The 26,387-nt window shown below is 36.4% G+C and overlaps 1 protein-coding gene across 1 annotated transcript; it reads right to left on the bottom strand.

Moving 5' to 3' along the window:
• Positions 1–6,235: 6,235 nt before the first annotated feature.
• LOC102800734 (solute carrier family 67 member A2-like) lies at positions 6,236–22,403 on the bottom strand. The gene is made up of 6 exons (XM_085505514.1): positions 22,324–22,403; positions 20,333–20,420; positions 17,017–17,060; positions 10,415–10,544; positions 8,847–9,056; positions 6,236–7,294 (listed from the first exon to the last, which is right to left on the bottom strand). The coding sequence occupies exons 1-6, from the start codon at positions 22,387–22,389 to the stop codon at positions 6,603–6,605; spliced, it is 1,230 nt and encodes a 409-aa protein (XP_085361640.1). The 5' UTR covers positions 22,390–22,403; the 3' UTR covers positions 6,236–6,602.
• Positions 22,404–26,387: the final 3,984 nt, after the last annotated feature.

Raw genomic sequence — 26,387 nt, forward strand, 5'->3', positions numbered from 1 at the left:
ATGAAATTCACTTTGGTTTTATATGTTCATAATTTTTGTCAATAATTTGTATGCAATTATGCTATACTGACAGTCTGGGCTTACTTCGTCGCTACACAAACTGCCACACCATATATCGACTAGCTCTGTATATTTTAAAAGTTTTCAAGCGACGAGATAAATATAAATCCAGCTTAACTTAGTACCATATGTTTACATGGATGTTGTATTGTTTTTAAAACGTGATATGCACTTTTCTACCCATTACATTTTGTACGATGTGGTGAGGCCCTGTACAGAAATAAAATTACATAATTGACTAATACTAAAATGAATAATTGTAGACAGATTTCGACATGAAATTGTGTCACTTTTATGTGCGCTAACATCTGTGAAGAGCAAAAAAGCTCGTGAGTAGCATTCTACCTTGAAATGCTTGGACAATAATGCTAAGATACGTACATTCTTGTCTTTTTTGTGTACAACATTTTGCCGTAATGAATCAAGGGTGTGGGTGTTTTTGTCTGTGGGTGGGGAATGGCCTAGGACCCCTTCTCTAAAATGGTAAAATAGTTCAAAAATAATGTTATGTGGAATAACTTACCAACGTAACACAAAGTAAACCAATTGAATTTAAAACCGAGAATATAAAAATGTATGTAACAGAGCTCAAACACACTTTTTGAATATCATAAAATTAACACGTTTCACATCAAATATATCATTTATTTCGAACCCCCTATTCAAAAGTGCTGGCTACGGGCCTGACAAACAACTTTTTGTTATTGCTCCACCCAACTCTTTTACTTGTGTCTCAGACTTCTATAGCGATATATTGAAAACATGTACTCATGTACATCTTTAAGGAAAGATGAACCACATACTTATCAAGAAGTATGTGAAGAAACGTTGTTTTTCAACAATCTGATTTTGCACCCATTGCAATACAAACCACTAAATCTTCTGCACTTCAGTGAGTCAAGATTGACGAAAATTGGAGATTTTTTGGAAAATGGTAATTGGCTGAATGTTGCAGCATTACATGGATCCGTGCCGATTTATTCAAAAAGACTGCTGGCAACCGCCCTAAACGTTGTACATAGAGCCATACCGGCAAAATGGAAAATTATTTTAAATAGACACGACATTGAGAGTGATATCACACCACTTGATCTAAAGTACTCACTTGAGCTATATCGATGAAGATGAAGATATTCTTCTAAACTGTCCCCTATCCAAATTCGAGAAAGGAGAATATACAAATTTATCATAGCAAAACAAAAATTCAGGAAATATGCAAGCCGCTATGATACTGTATAGAGGGAAATCTTATAATTCAACGATGAAGACATCCCCAATTTCAAGGACTGCTATCTAGCTCCGATCACTAAGAAAGACGGTGACCTACAATGGCGCCTACTGAATGGAGGATACCCCACGGGTGGCTTTTTGCTTAAGTTCAAAATACATAACACCGATACATGTCTCTTTTGCCATGAAACCGATGTCCTGGCTCACATTTTCATCGAAAGCCCAAGATTGACCCCGGAAGGACGTAGAATTTTGAAACATTTCCAAACAATAAATGGTCTCTAAATTCAATAAATTTCAAATGATTCTCATAGTCGAGTGGTCAGGTGATCGACCTTTCGCAAAAGTAAATAACAATCGGTCTTCGTTAGTTCTTGCATGGGAGACCATCTGAGAAAACCAATGGTAGATTTTTTTAGGTTTTGCCTTTCACATTGAAAAGACAATTACACAATTTGTGCGCATTATTCCCTACCCTAATGTCAAACATTAATTGTAGAAATTTGTGGAAATTTCAGAAATGTTCAAGATCATAGAAAGTTTTAAAATATGTTAGTATTTTCAATGAAAAAAAAAATATTTTTTGCAATCTGCACCTAATTGTTCTCAAGCTGATAAAACAGTGTGCAAAGTTGTGCAAAGCGATTGTAAAGTTGGTAGATGTGCGTGTTTATTTGACCTAAGTTGTTGTTATATCGAACCTTGCCGTTACAAAACATGAAAAATAAATATAATCCATTTGAAGCCTTGGTGTTAGCTGTCTGTCATATGAGCCAGCCGTAAAATGTAAAAAAAAAAGCCTAAAATGTGAAAAGCGATTGAAAAGTTGATATATATGCGCGTATATTTCCCCTAAGTCATTTTATATAGAATCCCCCAGTTAAATTGAGAAGAAAATGTGTAAAAGTCTAAAAAAAGTCATTTATGTTCGCAGATTGTACCACTACCCAAGCGAAAAGGTTAAACAAAGTGCTTACAAAGTTGTGAAAAGCTAGTGCAAAGTTGTTAGATTCACATGGAAATGTAACCTATGTTGTAACATTATCGAGACCAGTAGTTAAAACATTGCAAAAGTGAATAAATATATCATGAAAGGCCGTTTGAATATCGACGTAGCCCCCGAAAGATGTTGGATTTTGAAACATTTCCATACTCTAAATGGCCGCCAATGACGACGAATTTCAAATTACTCTGATAGATGAGTGGTCAGGAGATCGACCGATCACAAAAGTGAAATTTAATCCATCGTGGTTAGTACCTGCATGGGAGATAACCTGAGAAAACCAGCGTTGACTTTTTTGGGGGGATTTTTGTAGTCTGCACCTCTTTGGTCTAAGCTCTTAAAACAGCGTGCAAAGTTGTCCAATGCGATTGCAAAGTTGGTAGATTTGCTTGTTTATTTGGCCTAATTTGTTGTTATATCGCACCCTGCTGTTATAAAGTATGAAAACTGAATACAATTCATTTGAAGCCTCACATGTTAGCAGACATGTAAAATGTACAAACACACCCTAAAAATGTGTAGAAGTCTAAAAATCTATTTAAGTTAGCACATTGTATTACTACCCAAGCGCAAAGTGATTAACAATGTGCTTACAAAGTTGTGAAAATATAGTGCAAAGTTGTCAGATTTACATGGAAATATAACCTATGTTGTTACGGTATTGAGACCTGCAGTTAAAAGTTCGCGAAAGTGAATGAATATTACGTAAAAGGTTGTTTGAATATTGTAGTGGCCCTCGAAGGATGTAGAATTTTGAAACATTTCCAAACATTAAATGGTCGCCAATTACAACAAATTTCAAATGACTCTCATAGATGAGTGGTCAGGTGATCGACCAATCACACAAGTAAAGATCGCTTGGTTGTGGTTAGTACTTGCAAGGGAGACAACCTGAGAAAACCAGCGTGTGATTTTAGGGGGTTTTGCCACACAAATTGAAAAGAAAGTTGAGTAAAGTCGAGTGTCAAAGGTTTGTGCAAGTTGACCCAGGGCTGTGTATGGTATGACAGTATATTAGGTGACGGGTAACTGACGCCTGTGACTGTAAGAGATTGACTGAAAGAAAGTTGTTGGCCATAGCAGCTGATTGGTGTGTCTGATAGCGACTGTGGATCTTCAATGTAGTGTTGACTGTGGCATGTGTGGTGTTCTCAACCTCTGCAAACAGTTGTTTTCAACCCGTGTTTCTGTTTGATTACTCGTTCTGGACCAACAGTGGAACACAGCTATACATACCTAGTTCATAAAATATACAGTTGTCAATTACTGATCATACACAACTGTAAGAACAACATTAGAACATGGTGTGGTTTCAGAATTTCAAGCTTCAGGCGTTTTTTTTTTCTTTTTTAATCGGATAAGACTTTTTTCTTATGATTCAAAATGGCCAACCAGTGGCCATTTTGTTCCATGGTATTACACCTCTGGAGTTATATCTCATACATGCATTAGTGGTTTCTATTTAGGTACTAACTAGGACAGATCATAAAATTCATATGTATATGTCAATTTTGTCTGTATTTAGTTTTTGACTGAATTTAAAATGATGAATAATCATAATTTCAGGGCATCATCAAGCATTTTTCAAACATATTTTTATAAATTTTGGAGTATGCACGATTTGACCAGTATGTTTATTTATTAATGGTCTTTCTCAGATATAACAAGCCATGCATGGCACAGTCCCTGTTAGTTATCAAATTTAAAATATATAGTTATGTTTATAATAATATAGCTGGAATATAACCATGTCAGGAATATGATTTTTTAACATTAAAATGATTGACATTTAATACAAATACTTAGATATTGCTCTGATAGATATTGCTCTGAAACAGCATTCAAAATCAGCCATTTTGAATACGTGTATATATATATATAACATGATGTATAATGAATATATAAAATTTGAATATAATCAGTCAAAGCATTTAAGAGATATGGCTCTAGTAGCCCAATCATTAAAACAAAATGGCCACCAGTCAGCCATTTTGAATCCAATCTGAAAAATAAAATGACGTGCATCAGGAACCTGTAATGTCTAATGTATGTTATAAGTTTTAACAAAATCCATATATAAATGCGAGAAATGTTTGATATTTGACGATTTTTGTAGCACAAAAATAGCCAACATTTGGCCACTTTGAAAAGGATCGTCAAATCAAAATATCCGTATATCTATGACATGATGTATAATGAATATTAAAAATTTGAACATAATCAGTCAAAACAAGTCAGACATATGGGTCTGGAAACCTATTCATTAAAACAAAATAGCCGCCCGACAGCCATTTTGAATCTGATCTGAAAAATAGTATGATGTGCATCAGGAACCCGTAATGTCTAATGTATGTACCAAGTTTGAACGAAATCCATCCATAAATGCCAGAAATTCTTGATATTTGATGATTTGTTAGCACAAAAATGGCCACCATTCGGCCATTTTGAATAGGATCGTCAAACCAATATATCTATCCATCTATGACATGATGTATAATGAATATTTAAAATTTGAACATAATCAGTGAAAGCAAGTCAGACATATGGCACAAGAACCACATTCATTAAAACAAAATGGCCGCCAGTCTGCCATTTTGAATCTAATCTGAAAAACAAAATTATTTGCATCAAGGTCCCATAATGTCTAATGTATATACCAAGTTTGAACAAAATCCATCTGTAAACAGCCGGAAAATGCTTGATTTTGGTGATTTTTCAGCACAAAAATGGCCACCATTTGGCTTTTTTTAATAGAATCGTCAAACCAATATATCTGTGTATCTATGACATGATCTATAATGAATATTCAAAATTTGAACATAATCAGTCAATGCAAGTCAGAGATATGGCACTAGAACCACAATCATTAGAACAAATTTGCCGCCAGTCGGCCATTTTAGATCTTATCTAAAAAACAAAATGATGTGCATCAAGGTCCTATAATGTCTAATGTATATATCAATTTTGATTAAAATCCATCTGTAAACAGCCGAAAAATGATCGATTTTGATGATTTTTAGCACAAAAATGACCACCATTCGGCCATCTTGAATCAGATTGACGTGCACATGCATAATATCATGTATGAAGTATGTGTGAAGTTTGATTGTGATTGGTCCAAGCATTTCTAAGGTACAGGTCCGGATGCACACACGCATGCACAGACACACAGAGGTCAAAACATAAGTCCCCATTTTCGGACTGTGTCCGAACGGGGACAAAAAAGGTCTGATTCTGTGACATTTGTGAACAGATATACAGACAAACCAAAATTTTATTTTACTATGTATGTTGGTGGAGCAGCAGATAAAAGTCATTTTGCCAAAGGTAACCTAGAAATCACATTATAAATTTGCACATTATAAAGTTGCAGAGCAAACATGAATAACAAAGCAGACAGAACAATGGTTGATGTGTATCATTGCTTCTACATGGGTTACAGGGGAACATTACATGGCATTCACACTAACTAGTAAGAATTACTACAGCAGATTGTGTTTCACAAAAACAACGTCAAGATACTTGCCAATTTACCATATGGATTGTAATTTTGACAAATGAATTGTGATTGGACTTTTAATTTGCAATTAATATATGACGTCATATTTTCTTTCAGGTGCGTGCGACAGTACAAAATCATCATTGTTCCTCATTTCCTACCATCCTAACATCCCATTCTATCTCTAATCCATCCATACTATTTGTACATCCATATTGTAGTAGTTAGTGCATTTGCTGGTGACTACATATAGCTTTGCCTTCCACTTGACTAAATCTCATGCATGGTAAACATAACCTCAAAATTGTTCAATGTTATAACAGTGGTACAATATTCCTATTCAGTAACTGAATATGTTATTACCAATTATATATAACTTACTATTAACCTTGTAAATAAATAAGCATTTATACTGCAGATGTGCTTCAAATAAAGATTGCATATTCATTTTATCATAATAATAAGTTTATTGTATTTATTTGTTTATCAGAAAATATATCAACTGTTGGGATCTTGAATAATCACGAAATTATTTTTGTGTTTCTCAAAATCACAGATATTATTTATTTATTGTCAGCAGCCAAGTATGACAAACAAGTCATATTGTATTTAATTTGCATGAAGTCACATGATGTATATCAATCAGGAGTACATACTATTTATAAATATTCATAATTCCATCTAATGGAAATTGTTGCAATTGTATGATATAATAACATTGATAGACACCCCCACCCTCCAGACCTTCCCAACTCAAGTATGTTTCAAAATAATGTGGTCACTTAGGAAAATTTCTCAGTTGTATTATACTTAGTGCTTTTTATATTTTATTTGATCCTGTGGATAAATAACCATCACTGTAGTCCCTGCCATTGCAAAAGCTGCAGCTACAACACCGGGTGCCTGGTAGGAAAATTCTTGTAGGACACCACCCAAGAATGGTGTAAGCATCCTTGCCACTGACATCACGGTTTGACTAAGACCAATCACGGCACCAACTTCAGTAACTCGACCACGTCTGACACTCAGGTCTGTGCAACAAACTCTAGCAATTGAATTTGATAATGAAAGCGGGGCTAGAAGGATCATTATGAACCATATATTTGGAGAAAATGTTAGGAAGATAATTGCTAAGACCTGCATGACTCCAGCATGTATAAGAAGCTTTGCTTCATTATTATATAATCTGATTATGTGTCCAACAAACATTCCACTCAGTACTGCTACTGCACTTCCCATTGATATAATATAACCATTGGTTTTAGGACTAGTCCCATATTCATTCTCCAACATCAGAGTGAAGTTACTGCGATAAAGAAGGGCTGCAAACCCCAAGAGAAAGCGGATAATAAACAAATCAATTTGGCCTGTTAGTATATGGCTGAATGTCCTGAAGAATGTAATGGGATTTAAATTAAGGTCTTCTAATGCAAATTTTTTTTCTGATGTTGATCTTTTTATTTTGTCCTCAGGTATGGGTTGGATAAAATACCAAGTTATAACTGAAAGAAAAAGGAGAAATCAACAATAATAAAGTGTCAACTTGGTTTAGATAGGCAATGAGATAGGTAATCAAAGATATATGCAAATCTATGCACCGTTCCACAATCAAACTATTTCTCATTTAGAATATAGTTGCTAGTCCGATAATATGCACTGCTGTACATGATGTTTTCCACTTCAAATATTGGTCAGAGTGGTATTTGGAAATCGGCTGTTGCTATGTCAGAAAGATGTTTGGAAATCAGCTACTACCACGGTATTGGTCACAATAGTGTTCTGAAATCAGATGCTACCACACTATTGGTGAGAATGATGTTTCGGAATCAGCTGCTGCCACACTATTGGTCAAAATGATGTTTGAAAATTAGCTGCTACCACACTATTGGTGAGAATGATGTTTCGAAATCAGCTGCTACCACACTATTGGTCAGAATGATATTTGGAAATCAGCTGCTGTCACGCGATTGGTCAGAATTGTGTTTTAAAATTAGCTGTTGCCACACTATTGGTCAAAATGATATTTGGAAATCAACTGCTGTCACGCGATTGGTCAGAATTGTGTTTTAAAATTAGCTGCTGCCATACTATTGGTCAAAATGATGTTTGGAAATCAGCTACTGCCACGGTTTTTGTAGTAGACATTATTTTAAAATATTCAAATCTGTGTCTCCTTATTTTTTTTTCTTCCACTTGCCTTGTTCAACTATTGAATAAGATTGCTATAATAAAATTGGTATACAATTGATAATTCTTAATTAATCATGATTTTGGTGGGCGATGTTGTTCAATTTTTTTTCAAAAATCTAAGAATGCACACAGTTTTTTATTAGTTTTTTAATTTTCATAATAATCATACTTTAATATCAACTGAATTTCTTTCAATTTTCTTAAAAATATTGATGAAAATATAGCTGCAACATCAAGTTTTTAACATACACATAAATATATTACAGTATACTTGTTCTATTTCTCTATGGAATGACATTACTGATTGACAAATTGCTTTTACAGAGCACATACACTATTGGTCACCAAGATCTTATTCAGAGTGTGACTTGTTTTTCTACATCAAAACATGTTTCATTCTTTCCTGTCATAATGCCTACTGATGTAAATACCATGGTTACATAGGTTAGGAGAACAGTAGATGCAATGACTGGAAAGACTGAAACACTGTTTGAGATGATGCAGAAACAAGTTTCTCAACAAGAACCTTGTTTGAGTTTAAGGTCTATTTTGGCAATAGACGAATTTCCATTAATTTCATTTGTCAAGAAATGGTATTTTTTTGTACCAGTGACCAATCACAGTTGTCCAGAATTATATCAGTGTACATTACATGATTTATAGAACCCACACAATTCTGCGTTGGTAATTATTATATTTTCATTTCTGAAATAAAAAGCCCATATAAATACAGATTTCTCCCAACATGTCAACAAAAATATTTATTGCACCCTATTTTTGTGAAAATAGTCATTTCTTACAGTATACATACATGTACAATCCTTTTTTACATGACACTAATGATCCAGTATGATATATCCTTACCTAAGTCAAGAAAAAACATGGTGGCTGAGCAGAGACAAACTCTCATGAAACCATTGTCAGTTTCGGCAATATGGCCACCAAGCACTGGTCCGATGATGAATCCTATACCAGATATAGAATTGAGAGTGCCATAAACTGCTGGACGTTCATCTGCCGGGGTGATGTCAGTCAGGTATGCTTTACTCAGTGACATTGTGTGCTTAAAAATACCTGAAAGAACATGTCTGAGTTAATATTTCTGTGTTGCAGTATTGTTGGTTATTTTATTCTATATTTAGTATGGTGTAATTAATTCTTAGTTTCGGGTTTATTAAGTCAAAAAAATAACCAACTAAATAAATAAATATAATTTTGTGATTATTGATTAGAAAAATTCTGAGAGTGGATGATTCAGAAAGTAAATTTATGACTCCTAAGACGCTAAAAATTTAATCAGAAAAAAATAGAACTCCCTAAGACACTGAAAAAATTTTAAACTTATCCAAATGAAAATTCAACCAGAACAGAATTCATAATATGTTTACAATTAAATCAGAAATTTAAGGGAATTATTCTTATTTTTCAGATATTGGCTAAAATATATTTTGAACCCAATTATCTTGAGAATGCAGCAACTAATATAATTGTACATGACACATGATTCAATCCAGTCTAGTGGACAATGCAGCATTAAAAGCGGTGGTCACCGCACAAGTGCAACATTTGTGTTGATAAACAATCAGATTTTCCCACAATTCAATGCCCTTCTAATGAAAACTATGTGTATGGGTTTCGACCTGGGCACGATGTGCATTAAGTACTGTAGTCAACTCCTTTGATACCTTCAAATAACCAAAAAAATACCTAATTAATGCTTTGTAAAATCTCAGTTTGTGTTTGTTGGTCTGCACAAGAGTCAAAGTCACCATCTTTATGCATACGAGACCCATATCTCAGGCATGTGTGATGGGACGACTACTGCCATTTAAATATTTTAGCTATCACTCAACCATTCTCAAAAATTAATGCACTTATAACTGTAACAGTTCCAAATTTAAACCTATTATCGTTTTGTAAAAAGTTAAATATAGTGCATAATATGGAGATCCCGTCATTACTTTTTTTTCACCATGTTTCTTTTTGATTATTTATGTACAGCCTTGCTAAATCTTGCTAAGCATTCAAAAGAGAGAATGTTTGTACCAGTTTTCTATATTTTAAAATCGTCTTTTGAGTATGTTCCACTATTCACAATGCTGTGAAATTTTAACAATCTATAGCCAAGACTGTTTGGATAATAAAAAGCAAAAAAAAAGAAAATTCACTCTCAAGTGCCCACGAACCTACATCTATACCTTAAGAAATTTTTATAGAAGTATTTCTATTTTAGTGATCAATAAAAATTTGAAATATTCAGTGACTGAAATAAAATAACAAGGTAAGTTGGAAAGCAAACAAGAATATTTCCATTGTCTAACACCAGAGGCAGTATATACCATTATTGTATGACTCACTGATTTACTTACACAAATATACAACTTTTCATGAGAATATTTTAGTAAAAAAATTCTCAAAAATTGTCAACGTACCAGATGGTATCCGTGACAACATCAGTATAAAAATTGTAGATGAAAAGCCTAACATTACATAGCCTACAGATGAGAATGCAAAACACCATAGCAATGACCATCGTCTTCCAACTACATCACTCCATTTACCCTACAAATAATGCACAACAATCAGTAATATAAATAATAACTTATAGTCCATACCACATTTCAATTAAAGAATTGAAGATATTATCACAAAATGAACAAAACTTAGATAGAGTTCAACCTGTAGTATAATTGTATGTATCAATCACTTTATAGCAAAAATTACAAAAATATTCATCAAATTTAGAGAATTGAAGATATTATCATGAAATGAACACATCTGAGAGAGGTCCACCTGTAGTGCCTATAGGTATAATATCATATTTGCTGTTTTCAAGAAGAAGTTGAAAAAGTAAATTGTTGATGTGGACAACGGACGGCGACAGGCAATCACTCATATGATAAGCTCCACTCTAAAAAGTTGACAGCAGAGCTAATAAAGACCTTGCATCAGTACATACCCATCACCCAGATCTAAAAAAGACCTGACTTCTATACATACCCATCACCCTGATCTAATAAAGACCTGACTTCTATACATACCCATCACCCTGATCTAATAAAGACCTGGCTTCTATACATGCCCATCACCCTGATCTAATAAAGACCTGGCTTCGATACATACCAATCACCCTGATCTAATAAAGACCTGGCTTCTATACATACCCATCACTCTGATCTAATAAAGACCTGGCTTCTATATACCCATCACCCTGACCTAATAAAGACCTGGCTTCTATACATACCCATCACCCTGATCTAATAAAGACCTGGCTTATATACATACCCATCACCCTGATCTTATAAAGACCTGGCTTCTATACATACTCATCACCCTGATCTGATAAAGACCTGCCTTCTATACATACATTGTACCCATTAGTCTGATCTGAAAACTGGCATACCCATCACCCTGATCTAATAAAGACCTGACTTCTATACATACCCATCACCCTGATCTTATAAAGACCTGGCTTCTATACATACCCATCACCCTGATCTAATAAAGACCTGGCTTCTATACATACCCATCACTCTGATCTAATAAAGACCTGGCCTCTATATATATACCCATCACCCTGACCTAATAAAGACCTGGCTTATATACATTCTATACATACCCATCACCCTGATCTAATAAAGACCTGGCTTCTATACATACCCATCACCCTGATCTTATAAAGACCTGGCTTCTATACATATTCATCACCCTGATCTGATAAAGACCTGCCTTCTATACACACATGTACCCATCACCCTGGTCTAATAAAGACCTGGCTTCTATACATACCCATCACCCTGGTCTGATAAAGACCTGGCTTCTCTACATACCCATCACCCTGATATAATAAAGACCTGGCTTCTATACATACCCATCACCCTGATCTAATAAAGACCTGGCTTCTATACATACCCATCACTCTGATCTAATAAAGACCTGGCTTATATATACCCATCACCCTGACCTAATAAAGACCTGGCTTCTATACATACCCATCACCTTGATCTAATAAAGACCTGGCTTATATACATACCCATCACCCTGATCTTATAAAGACCTGGCTTCTATACATACTCATCACCCTGATCTGATAAAGACCTGCCTTCTATACATACATTGTACCCATTAGTCTGATCTGAAAACTGGCATACCCATCACCCTGATCTAATAAAGACCTGACTTCTATACATACCCATCACCCTGATCTTATAAAGACCTGGCTTCTATACATACCCATCACCCTGATCTAATAAAGACCTGGCTTCTATACATACCCATCACTCTGATCTAATAAAGACCTGGCTTCTATATATACCCATCACCCTGACCTAATAAAGACCTGGCTTATATACATTCTATACATACCCATCACCCTGATCTAATAAAGACCTGGCTTATATACATACCCATCACCCTTATCTTATAAAGACCTGGCTTCTATACATATTCATCACCCTGATCTGATAAAGACCTGCCTTCTATACACACATGTACCCATCACCCTGGTCTAATAAAGACCTGGCTTCTATACATACCCATCACCCTGATCTAATAAAGACCTGGCTTCTATACATACCCATCACTCTGATCTAATAAAGACCTGGCCTCTATATATACCCATCACCCAGACCTAATAAAGACCTGGCTTATATACATTCTATACATACCCATCACCCTGATCTAATAAAGACCTGGCTTCTATACATACCCATCACCCTGATCTTATAAAGACCTGGCTTCTATACATATTCATCACCCTGATCTGATAAAGACCTGCCTTCTATACACACATGTACCCATCACCCTGGTCTAATAAAGACCTGGCTTCTATACATACCCATCACCCTGGTCTAATAAAGACCTGGCTTCTATACATACCCATCACCCTGGTCTGATAAAGACCTGGCTTCTCTACATACCCATCACCCTGATATAATAAAGACCTGGCTTCTATACATACCCATCACCCTGATCTAATAAAGACCTGGCTTCTATACATACCCATCACCCTGATCTAATAAAGACCTGGCTTATATACATACCCATCACTCTGATCTAATAAAGACCTGGCCTCTATATATACCCATCACCCTGACCTAATAAAGACCTGGCTTATATACATTCTATACATACCCATCACCCTGATCTAATAAAGACCTGGCTTCTATACATACCCATCACCCTGATCTTATAAAGACCTGGCTTCTATACATATTCATCACCCTGATCTGATAAAGACCTGCCTTCTATACACACATGTACCCATCACCCTGGTCTAATAAAGACCTGGCTTCTATACATACCCATCACCCTGGTCTGATAAAGACCTGGCTTCTCTACATACCCATCACCCTGATATAATAAAGACCTGGCTTCTATACATACCCATCACCCTGATCTAATAAAGACCTGGCTTCTATACATACCCATCACTCTGATCTAATAAAGACCTGGCTTATATATACCCATCACCCTGACCTAATAAAGACCTGGCTTCTATACATACCCATCACCCTGATCTAATAAAGACCTGGCTTATATACATACCCATCACCCTGATCTTATAAAGACCTGGCTTCTATACATACTCATCACCCTGATCTGATAAAGACCTGCCTTCTATACATACATTGTACCCATTAGTCTGATCTGAAAACTGGCATACCCATCACCCTGATCTAATAAAGACCTGACTTCTATACATACCCATCACCCTGATCTTATAAAGACCTGGCTTCTATACATACCCATCACCCTGATCTAATAAAGACCTGGCTTCTATACATACCCATCACTCTGATCTAATAAAGACCTGGCTTCTATATATACCCATCACCCTGACCTAATAAAGACCTGGCTTATATACATTCTATACATACCCATCACCCTGATCTAATAAAGACCTGGCTTATATACATACCCATCACCCTTATCTTATAAAGACCTGGCTTCTATACATATTCATCACCCTGATCTGATAAAGACCTGCCTTCTATACACACATGTACCCATCACCCTGGTCTAATAAAGACCTGGCTTCTATACATACCCATCACCCTGATCTAATAAAGACCTGGCTTCTATACATACCCATCACTCTGATCTAATAAAGACCTGGCCTCTATATATACCCATCACCCTGACCTAATAAAGACCTGGCTTATATACATTCTATACATACCCATCACCCTGATCTAATAAAGACCTGGCTTCTATACATACCCATCACCCTGATCTTATAAAGACCTGGCTTCTATACATATTCATCACCCTGATCTGATAAAGACCTGCCTTCTATACACACATGTACCCATCACCCTGGTCTAATAAAGACCTGGCTTCTATACATACCCATCACCCTGGTCTAATAAAGACCTGGCTTCTATACATACCCATCACCCTGGTCTGATAAAGACCTGGCTTCTCTACATACCCATCACCCTGATATAATAAAGACCTGGCTTCTATACATACCCATCACCCTGATCTAATTAAGACCTGGCTTCTATACATACCCATCACCCTGATCTAATAAAGACCTGGCTTATATACATACCCATCACCCTGATCTTATAAAGACCTGGCTTCTATACATACTCATCACCCTGATCTGATAAAGACCTGCCTTCTATACATACATTGTACCCATTAGTCTGATCTGAAAACTGGCATACCCATCACCCTGATCTAATAAAGACCTGACTTCTATACATACCCATCACCCTGATCTTATAAAGACCTGGCTTCTATACATACCCATCACCCTGATCTAATAAAGACCTGGCTTCTATACATACCCATCACTCTGATCTAATAAAGACCTGGCTTCTATATATACCCATCACCCTGACCTAATAAAGACCTGGCTTATATACATTCTATACATACCCATCACCCTGATCTAATAAAGACCTGGCTTATATACATACCCATCACCCTTATCTTATAAAGACCTGGCTTCTATACATATTCATCACCCTGATCTGATAAAGACCTGCCTTCTATACACACATGTACCCATCACCCTGGTCTAATAAAGACCTGGCTTCTATACATACCCATCACCCTGGTCTAATAAAGACCTGGCTTCTATACATACCCATCACCCTGGTCTGATAAAGACCTGGCTTCTCTACATACCCATCACCCTGATCTAATGAAGACCTGGCTTCTATACATACCCATCACCCTGATCTAATAAAGACCTGGCTTCTATACATACCCATCACTCTGATCTAATAAAGACCTGGCTTATATATACCCATCACCCTGACCTAATAAAGACCTGGCTTCTATACATACCCATCACCCTGATCTAATAAAGACCTGGCTTATATACATACCCATCACCCTGATCTTATAAAGACCTGGCTTCTATACATACTCATCACCCTGATCTGATAAAGACCTGCCTTCTATACATACATTGTACCCATTAGTCTGATCTGAAAACTGGCATACCCATCACCCTGATCTAATAAAGACCTGGCTTATATATACCCATCACCCTGACCTAATAAAGACCTGGCTTCTATACATACCCATCACCCTGATCTAATAAAGACCTGGCTTATATACATACCCATCACCCTGATCTTATAAAGACCTGGCTTCTATACATACCCATCACCCTGATCTAATAAAGACCTGGCTTCTATACATACACATCACTCTGATCTAATAAAGACCTGGCTTCTATACATACTCATCACCCTGATCTGATAAAGACCTGCCTTCTATACATACATGTACCCATCACCCTGGCCTAATAAAGACCTGGCTTCTATACATACCCATCACCCTGGTCTGATAAAGACCTGGCTTCTATACATACCCATCACCCTGATCTAATAAAGACCTGGCTTCTATACATACCCATCACCCTGACCTAATAAAGACCTGGCTTCTATACATACCCATCACCCTGATCTAATAAAGACCTGGCTTATATACATACCCATCACCCTTATCTTATAAAGACCTGGCTTCTATACATACTCATCACCCTGATCTGATAAAGACCTGCCTTCTATACATACATTGTACCCATTAGTCTGATCTGAAAACTGGCATACCCATCACCCTGATCTAATAAAGACCTGGCTTCTATACATACCCATCACCCTGATCTAATAAAGACCTGACTTCTATACATACCCATCACCCTGATCTTATAAAGACCTGACTTCTATACATACCCATCACCCTGATCTAATAAAGACCTGGCTTCTATACATACCCATCACTCTGATCTAATAAAGACCTGGCTTCTATATATACCCATCACCCTGACCTAATAAAGACCTGGCTTCTATACATACCCATCACCCTGATCTTATAAAGACCTGGCTTCTATACATACTCATCACCCTGATATGATAAAGACCTGCCTTCTATACATACATGTACCCATCACCCTGGTCTAATAAAGACCTGGCTTCTATACATACTCATCACCCTGATCTGATAAAGACCTGCCTTCTATACATACATGTACCCATCACCCTGATCTAATAAAGACCTGGCTTCTATACATACCCATCACCCTGGTCTGATAAAGACCTGGCTTATATACATACCCATCATCCTGATCTAATAAAGACCTAGCTTCTATACATACCCATCACCCTGATCTGATAAAGACCTGACTTCTATACATACCCACCACCTTGATCTGCTAAAGGCCTTGTATCAATACATAACCACCACGATGATCCAAAACAGCCTACCCATCACTTTGATCTGATAAAATCCTTGCACTAATATATACCTTCCACTATGATCTGATAAAGTCCTGGCTTCTATACATACAAATGCATCCATCACACTGATTTGATAACAATCTGGAATCAATAAGTATACCCACCATCCTGATCTTGCATCAATATATACCTACCACCTAAGCCTTCCAGTGCTATATTTAAGTTTCTAATACCACCACCAACCCTCACCCCCATGAGAAGAGGGTACAGCAGCAGCTGAATAAATACTTTGATGGGTGGAAATGAGTAAATTCAGAAATGTTTTCACTTACTATGATTGGTCCAGAAAACAACTGAATACTACCATAGACAGAACCTGAAAAAACATCATTCATACAAGTCATTGTCAATGACACGTCCCCGTTCCGTTCATATTTGAGTGACATATACATTCAAAACAGATCATGACCGAAATGCACCTGCATATGTACAACACATTGTGCTAAATCTGAACAAAATCCATCCATGCATGACTGAGATCCGGTTCTGGAATTGTGAAAATACGTGATTTTGATGCATTTTCGGCCTTAAAATGGCCATCATTCCGCTATTGTTAAGCAGATCATGAAACAAATGCACATATCTATTTGTGACATGATGTACCATGTGTGTGTGAAGATTGAACTTGATCAATCCAGACATGTCTTGGATACGGATCCAGAACTGAATTCTTTAACAAAATGGCCACCAGTCGGCCATTTCGAACTTGATCCGAAAAAAAAAAAGACGTGCATCAAGGTCCTATTATGTTTAATGTATGTACCACATTTGAACAAAATCCATCCATGCATAACTGAGATACGGGTCCGGAATGGTGAAAATGTGCGATTTCAATGCATTTTCGGCCTTAAAGCGGCCCCCATTTGGCTATCGTTAATGAGATCATGAAACAAATGCACATACATATTTGTGACATGATGTACCTTGTGTGTGAAGTTTGAACTTGATCAATCCAGACATGTCTCGGATACGGATCCAGAACTGAATTCTTTAAAACAAAATGGCTGCCAGTCGGCTATTTCGAACTTGATCCGAAAAAAAAAAATGACGTGCATCAAGGTCCTATTATGTTTAATGTATGTACCAAATTTGAATGAAATCCGTCCATGCATAACTGAGATCTGGGTCCGGAATGGCGAAAATGTGCGATTTCAATGCATTTTCGGCCTTAAAGCGGCCGCCATTTGGCTATCGTTAATGAGATCATGAAACAAATGCACATACATATTTGTGACATGATGTACCTTGTGTGTGTGAAGTTTGAACTCGATCAATCCAAGCATGTCTCAGATACGGATCCAGAACTGAATTCTTTAAAACAAAATGGCCGCCAGTCGGCCATTTCGAACCCGATCCAAAAAAAAAAATGACGTGCATCAAGGTCCTATTATGTTTAATGTATGTAACAAATTTGAACAAAATCCGTCCATGCATAACCGAGATCCGGGTCCGGAATTGTGAAAATGTGCAATTTTGATGCATTTTCGGCCTTAAAATGGCCGCTATTCGGCTATCGTTAATCGGATCATGAAAAAAATGCATGTGCATATGTCCCATATAATGTGTAATGTATGAGTGAAGTTTGAACTTAATCGGTCCATGCATGTTCGAGATACAGGTGATCACGGACGGACGGACGCACGGACGGACGGACGGACGGACGCACACAGGGCAAAACATAAGTCCCCGTTTTCGGACTGCGTCCGAACGGGGACTAATAACATTAATCAAAAAAGTATGAACTTCATTTTTTACCAGTTTTCAACTCAGAAATGGCCACTATCACATAAAAAAGTGTAATCGCCAACAACACCATCTGCCAAAAAACACAAGTATGGCTGGCCTAGGATACATGAACTACTGTATGTAAGCAGTAGCGCCCTCTAAGTCGATATGACGCGCCACAGATGCATACAAGGTTGCTGTGCCACAATTATAATTATATATCATTTCACTGGCATGTCTTAGATGCAATAGAAAGTCATACGTTGATATAGTGAACTTGAAAAATATCTTACTATGGTAAAGAAATTTGGAATTTGGTAAATTTTTATTAACAATATAAAACAAAGGAAATTCGGGACCACACATTGTTTGTGTCTGAAATCACCGGTACAGTCGCATACAATTTTATTTTTTATACTTGAAGACAGACCTCTCAAGCAGTCAACAATTAGACATTTGGAAGATTCCATTTGACTGAGGATCCCTACAGTATCAGTCATGATGAAGGGTACACTTAAGCGCAGGACATCGCTACTGCATTATTATAAAACATACCTATTACGTCACATCACCCATTGTGGATTTAATAACAATTGTATGGATAGAAAGAAACTAATGATGCACAATCTTGTCTTTACATGGTAAAAGGGAGTCTTGAAAGAGGGTCTTGAAACATGACATATTATATCTATATATTTTGCGAGAACAACAGTGGTTAAAATTTAGATGTGAATAATTCTGGCCAAAAATGAACAAGAACAATGAAGTCATAAAAATAATTAATATTCATATTCTTTAAATAATACATATATATGTTTAGTCATATTCTCATGAACAATTCAATACATAATATTTAACATAGGCATGATATTTCTGTTAGCAAGGAATCCTATAGCTCAGTCATTAGAGACTGTACCTGATTGGTGACTTTGTGGGGGTGAACCCCTTACTTGGTCAACTTTATCAATAATTGATGACTAAAGCTGCTCACTTCTAACCAAGGTATAAGGCCTGATATACATTAGCGTTTTATAAAATATGGAACAGTAACATAACTAAGACAATGCCAGTTTACAAAATATGCCACAGTTACCTGTAGCAATTACTCTTAGCATATGAACCAAGTGTGGTCGGTTTAAAATTAGCATAAAAACAAAATGACATGTGTGGATTTACTAAAATAACTGACTAGACTGGTCACATGACCAAGAGCAGTGGATATAGATTTTATATAAAAATTATTCATGGCTTCATGATATAATGTATAAATTTTCTTCATTTTGTGAGAGAAAAAAGTTTTGCAAATCAGAGAAAATCATAAAATTTTCCAAATAATAAACATTTTGCCTGGGAAGTTGCAACAGAGACTCACTGTGGCTACCAAGAAATGTTGTGCAAATGGGCAGCATTTTATTCTGGTACTGTAAAATACTTTATTTTAGCTAGCATTTCACTGAAAAAAAAAGTTTTGATTCCTTGAATAGAGTTTGAATGAATGAGTTGAATTGTAAAATATACAGAAAAAGGTATTTTCACTGATTCACTGTTACAACAAAAACAAGAATAAATTAAAGAGTAAATTAAATACTTTACAGTAGCAAAAATTATCTACAGAATATCAATGTATATGAGGAAAGAAAGTATTGTTCGAAGACAGAAATGAATTGAAGTCTCTTGCAGCCTTTCTTATCCATTCCCTTAAATTACTTTATAAAATTTATGAACACAGTGTGTGACATTACTGTTTTTGTTACTTTATATTTTATTTATAGTTTATGTATTTTGGGCCACAGGCCTTTCATTGCAATAAAGACCATCCTGAAAATAAAAATAAATAAATAAAAAAAGAAAGTGTAAACAAACCAACAAGTCCAATCATTGTAGAAGAAGCACCCATGCTTTTTGTGTGACCTGGAAGGAGTGGAATTATCATGGCTACTCCAAGAAAGTCCTACAAACAAAATTCAAACAAAATCAATCAATGTACATATGAGCAAGTAAATCTTCGGTCAATTTGTCAGGATAATACCATGTCAAAACTTTAAGTATTTTCCAACATATTTAAATAGTCATTTAATTTTTGAAAATTTAAAAAAAAGTCTAAAGTTCTTTAAAAAAAATTGGCAGTATGTGGCTAGATTAAAAAATGGTGAATCCAAAATGATACGCTTTTTTTTTTCAGATCATAAATCTCAAAATACAGAGTTGATGACTGAATAATCCTAGTAGACAGCTATTTAGATGGCAACTGCCTCATAACAAAACTCTTGAAAATGTTTTCATTCATTTCAAAAATATTTTGACAGAAACCAAAAAAAAATTGTGAGAAGGATTTATTTTATTGCGTTTTACTTTTTTTTTTTTGGCAGTAGACATAGCAGTAGATGCTAGAGTGAGTCTGATTTGAATATATGCATGCATATTTGCATTTCACATTATATCGTCAAACAAATATGACAACATAGTTATTTCTTGATAAACCATGCTCCTAAGAATCTTATCCTTATATACATCACTACTTTCATTAAACAAAGTAATGCTCAATAATTAAAGAGATGAAAATGTAATCTGAATATCTACTAAATAAGGCATTATGGGAGAACAATGAAAAAATATTATCTTATACGCAATTAAAAAAGTAAAAATATTAAAATTCATACATGTGTCAACACCGCCTTTATTTTCAAATGATAAATTACGTTCTCTCTATTGGCACTTGAATTGATTTTATTAAAATTGAAATCATGCTTAATTTTAATGCAGTGTACTAGTTTGGATTAAAATAGATTTATAAATAAATGTACATACAATATTAACCCACAATTTTTTTTTCATTTTTAGATACATCTGTTACAAAAGGAGAAAAATGGGAATACCAATTGTTTAGTGTGTCATAATATAATTTGCACCAAAAATGTGTATTCAATGCCCTGTAACAGCATTAAATGTCAGTTATAAGTTGATTAAAACAATCCCTATACGAAGATATGCAAGTAGTATTTTGGTGGTCCGTTTATTTGTAAAAGGGGATTAATACATGGTGTTGAGTTGCATATTCTAGTATGAATACAGTACTTACCATGCACATGGCCTGATTTTAATACTAAAAATATTCAAATTTTTGATCTGCATCATATTGTTCATAAATATTTATTGCCAATGAATGTACTGTGATATATAGCGGGATAAATTTATTGACAATATTTAGTGTCTGTGTGTTGGCAATCATTTATGCTTTTATCAGGCAGACCTAGAATTAATAAACACAGTATTATTTGCTTGCTGTGGCATTTTCAGTTGACTTCGTTGGGTCCACTTGATTGTTAGTATACAGCAAAACAGCAATTTCAGATATATAATTGAACTGTACTCACACGCCCAGATTATCGGCGAACTAAACCACTGGTGTGAGTATAGTGAAGTGTTCGAGTCGAGTATGTGAAACTCCTTGAAATTGTTTTAAACTCATTGACGATCATCGAAAAATCGGTAATAATCGATAGTGCTTATTTACATGGGTCCAGAATAGGCGCCCTCATCGCTTAATATCCCTATTTAAAGAGTTGAATATAGTTGAACACATTTGTGAACTAATACACTGAGATTGTCGACAAATTAAATTCGTATTTTAAATCTGTCCTTGACAAGGATGCTGTTAGTATCGGTTAAGTCCATTGCACTTCACATGTCATTGGAATGATGTATACTTGAACTTAAAGTTCTTTCATCACGTTATATTTTCGGGCGCGACTCAATATGTGAACGATGAAACTTGGAGCCATGAATCAACGTACTGAAACCTATCGAGGGACATCTTGAAATGCAATGATCAATCTATAAGTTACACAACTTACCAGTAAACCCACAGTATATAACACATACGTTTCACGTTTTCTCTTCCACGCCGCGTCGGTGTCCATTTTATTTGGCTGTTGCTTCCGGGTTTCACTGTTCGTCACAAGAGGGCGTTTTTTCTAGTGCCGGCATTTTGAACATTTTCTAGACTTGGAGCTGTTGTTATATACTGACACAAATTATTCTCACCTAAAATTGTTCCCCGCGTCAATAAATTTTCATAATTTTATATCTACCATGTTCAACAGTAATTCCAGCTTTCTTTGATCATGCTGGTACACCAGGAACAGTAGCGGTAGCGGCGGCACGGGGGAGGGGCAGAGGGGGCGTCGCCCCTCTAAAATCAAGCTGAAACTGTTTCTGTCAGCAAAATTTGCCCCTCAAAATGCAGGAAATTTTGTGCCGCCGTCTCTGAGGAAGAATCTATACAATAAGACTTGTATTCCACGTAAACAAAACTACGCCAGCTCAACCCTAATTAAGTTTCTATTATCCATGCATTACATGAATACATAATGTGTATCGTCTTCTTCGAGATGTTTTTTGTTACAATAACTGAACAGATGTTGTTAATCCGTTAGTTAGATGTATTTTGCATTGTGTGTGTTTTGTGAAATTAGTGAAAAAGTGTCTTGTAAACTTGTTTTTCGTAACTATCATATCTGAATAATTTGTTATCCGATCATTTTAAAATTTGAATATGCTGTTACATTTTAGCGCATAAACAACTTGATTTGAAAATATCTGTTACAGAATTACAGCATAATACAATAATAATTTGAATACTTTGTTCGTCACTATATAATACCAATCAAGTCAATTCTTTGTGTGACTAGCATACATATTTTAACAAAAAAGCGGTGAATATCGGACTAAAAGGAAATGATTTAACATGATTGGAAATAAATGCAATGAAATTATTCAAACTACTGAGACCCAGATGTTAGATTTCCGAATTCAATATTCCATGGTGAATCTTGGAATTATTACAGTTCGTGTAATAAATTATTACCTTGTTATTTGTGTGTACTTTGATCAAAATTGACATCGAAATTGTATTTGAAATACTAGTACACTCACGTGTAATTTTGCCTTATAGTATGTGGCATTACCTAAAGTTTATTTTTAGCCAAGATTTGTCCGACACATGTTTCACATACTCGTTGTAATTGTTGTCCCAAGTAAATTTTTAACACCTATGTTATTATTAATGAAGCAGCTCATCTAAACCCCATGTAATGTTAAAAATCTATTAATCCCGGTGATATGTACTCCTCATACCAAAAAAACCTTTCAATAGCGCCACCAACTGAATATCACAACAACGTAGCACAAACATTTCTGAAATCGTCTGTAAAAAGTAAATAATCGAATTCCGGAAATCCTTTTTAGTCACATTTAACAAACTGCCGTAATGTCAATAACTGGTATAGATTTTATTATTATTTTTTTATTATTACAAAAAATCCAATAACAGAATTCAATAATATTGTTTCCTGCATTGAATAACATGTGTTGCCATGGCAAATGTCGTCTATATTTATAGTAATTCTGTTTTTCAGTATGAATTTAAATTATTGAATACAAATGTCATAAGATATATACTATATAATGTATCTAATGACTACTGGATACTGTCTCAACAGGTGTTTAAATTTAAGATGTCGGTCAGCTTTACCCCGAGTATTTTACCCCTAAGGTCTGCGACTTTGATTATAATGCTATTTACTCGAACGAAATATGTCTATATACAATAGAGATAGTAAATAACACAGGACATCGCTGTTCGTTTTAAAAACTGGAAAAGTTCGTCAGTGATATATTGTTCCTAGAATGGGTGGCAAAAAGAAGACACGCTATTTATTTCGTGTATTTTCCATAGAACATGTTACGACATGTATGTAGAAGATATGGTAACAGGGTTTCTTTTATGATATTTTATTTGGTTACCGGCTGACTTGGTGAAAGGAGGATTGTGGGTCAACGGAAGTGTCATGCCATGGACGGGTTACTAAGATGGTAAAATGTACCAAAAGCGAACTATTCATTCTAATACCACAGTTAGCCTGAACAACATACGGGTATTTTGTGATTTGCAGATAAATATTTGTATGCAATTTTATGTGATTGCATATAATATAAAGCTAAACAAATAAACATAATAAAGTATGTGATACCCAGTGATCCAGCCTCAACGTTGAGTTATACGCACATCCCACGCCTTAGCACCACCACCCTACCCCCACCACCCCATTGTACTACAAAGCATCACTATAGTGATATGCTGGTGGTCTGCAGCCGATATGCGTCACTATAGTGATATGCTGGTGGTCTGCAGCCGATATGCGTCACTATAGTGATATGCTGGTGGTCTGCAGTCGATATGCGTCACTATAGTGATATGCTGGTGGTCTACAGCCGATATGCGTCACTATAGTGATATGCTGGTGGTCTGCAGGCGATATGCGTCACTATAGTGAAATGCTGGTGGCCTGCAGCCGATATGCGTCACTATAGTGATATGCTGGTGGTGTGCAGCCGATATGCGTCACTATAGTGATATGCTGGTGGTCTTCAGCCGATATGCGTCACTATAGTGATATGCTGGTGGTCTACAGCCGATATGCGTCACTATAGTGATATGCTGGTGGTCTACAGCCGATATGCGTCACTATAGTGATATGCTGGTGGCCTGCAGCCGATATGCGTCACTAAAGTGATATGCTGGTGGTCTGCAGCCGATATGCGTCACTATAGTGATATGCTGGTGGTCTGCAGCCGATATGCGTCATTATAGTGATATGCTGGTGGTCTGCAGCCGATATGCGTCACTATAGTGATATGCTGGTGGTCTACAGCCGATATACGTCACTATAGTGTTATGCTGGTGGTCTACAGCCGATATACGTCACTATAGTTATATGCTGGTGGTCTGCAGCCGATATGCGTCACTATAGTGATATGCTGGTGGTCTGCAGCCGATATGCGTCACTATAGTGATATGCTGGTGGTCTACAGCCGATATACGTCACTATAGTGATATGCTGGTGGTCTACAGCCGATATACGTCACTATAGTTATATGCAGGTGGTCTGCAGCCGATATGCGTCACTATAGTGATATGCTGGTGGTCTGCAGCCGATATACGTCACTATAGTTATAAGCTGGTGGTCTACAGCCGATATGCGTCACTATAGTGATATGCTGGTGGTCTACAGCCGATATGCGTCACTATAGTGATATGCTGGTGGTCTACAGCCGATATACGTCACTATAGTGATATGCAGGTGGTCGGCAGCCGTTATGCGTCACTATAGTGATATGCTGGTGGTCTGCAGCCGATATACGTCACTATAGTTATAAGCTGGTGGTCTACACCCGATATGCGTCACTATAGTGATATGCTGGTGGTCTACAGCCGATATGCGTCACTATAGTGATATGCTGGAGGTCTGCAGCAGATATACGTCACTACAGTTATAAGCTGGTGGTCTACAGCCGATATGCGTCACTATAGTGATATGCTGGTGGTCTGCAGCCGATATACGTCACTATAGTTATAAGCTGGTGGTCTACAGCCGATATGCGTCACTATAGTGATATGCTGGTGGTCTACAGCCGATATGCGTCACTATACCGATATGCTGGTGGTCTGCAGCCGATATGCGTCACTATAGTGATATGCTGGTGGTTTGCAGCCGATATGCGTCACTATAGTGATATGCTGGTGGTCTGCAGCCGATATACGTCACTATAGTTATAAGCTGGTGGTCTACAGCCGATATGCGTCACTATAGTGATATGCTGGTGGTCTGCAGCCGATATACGTCACTATAGTTATAAGCTGGTGGTCTACAGCCGATATGCGTCACTATAGTGATATGCTGCTGGTCTACAGCCGACATGCGTCACTATAGTGATATGCTGGTGGTCTGCAGCCGATATGCGTCACTATAGTGATATGCTGGTGGTCTGCAGCCGATATGCGTTACTATAGTGATATGCTGGCTGTCTGCAGCCGATATACGTCACTATAGTTATAAGCTGGTGGTCTACAGCCGAT

Source organism: Saccoglossus kowalevskii, chromosome 11 (assembly GCF_978046115.1).
Source record: "Saccoglossus kowalevskii chromosome 11, keSacKowa6.1, whole genome shotgun sequence".
Lineage (NCBI taxonomy): Eukaryota > Metazoa > Hemichordata > Enteropneusta > Harrimaniidae > Saccoglossus > Saccoglossus kowalevskii.

Excerpts from the sequence above, each read along its gene's own strand:
- LOC102800734 (XM_085505514.1), bottom strand. The coding sequence starts at position 22,389 with ATGGACACCGACGCGGCGTGGAAGAGAAAACGTGAAACGTATGTGTTA. Across the intron at positions 10,545-17,016 it reads TGTTTTCTGGACCAATCATA|GGTAAATGGAGTGATGTAGT; the intron begins GTAAGTGAAAAC and ends CATTATTTGTAG. Across the intron at positions 9,057-10,414 it reads GTTGTCACGGATACCATCTG|GTATTTTTAAGCACACAATG; the intron begins GTACGTTGACAA and ends ATGTTCTTTCAG.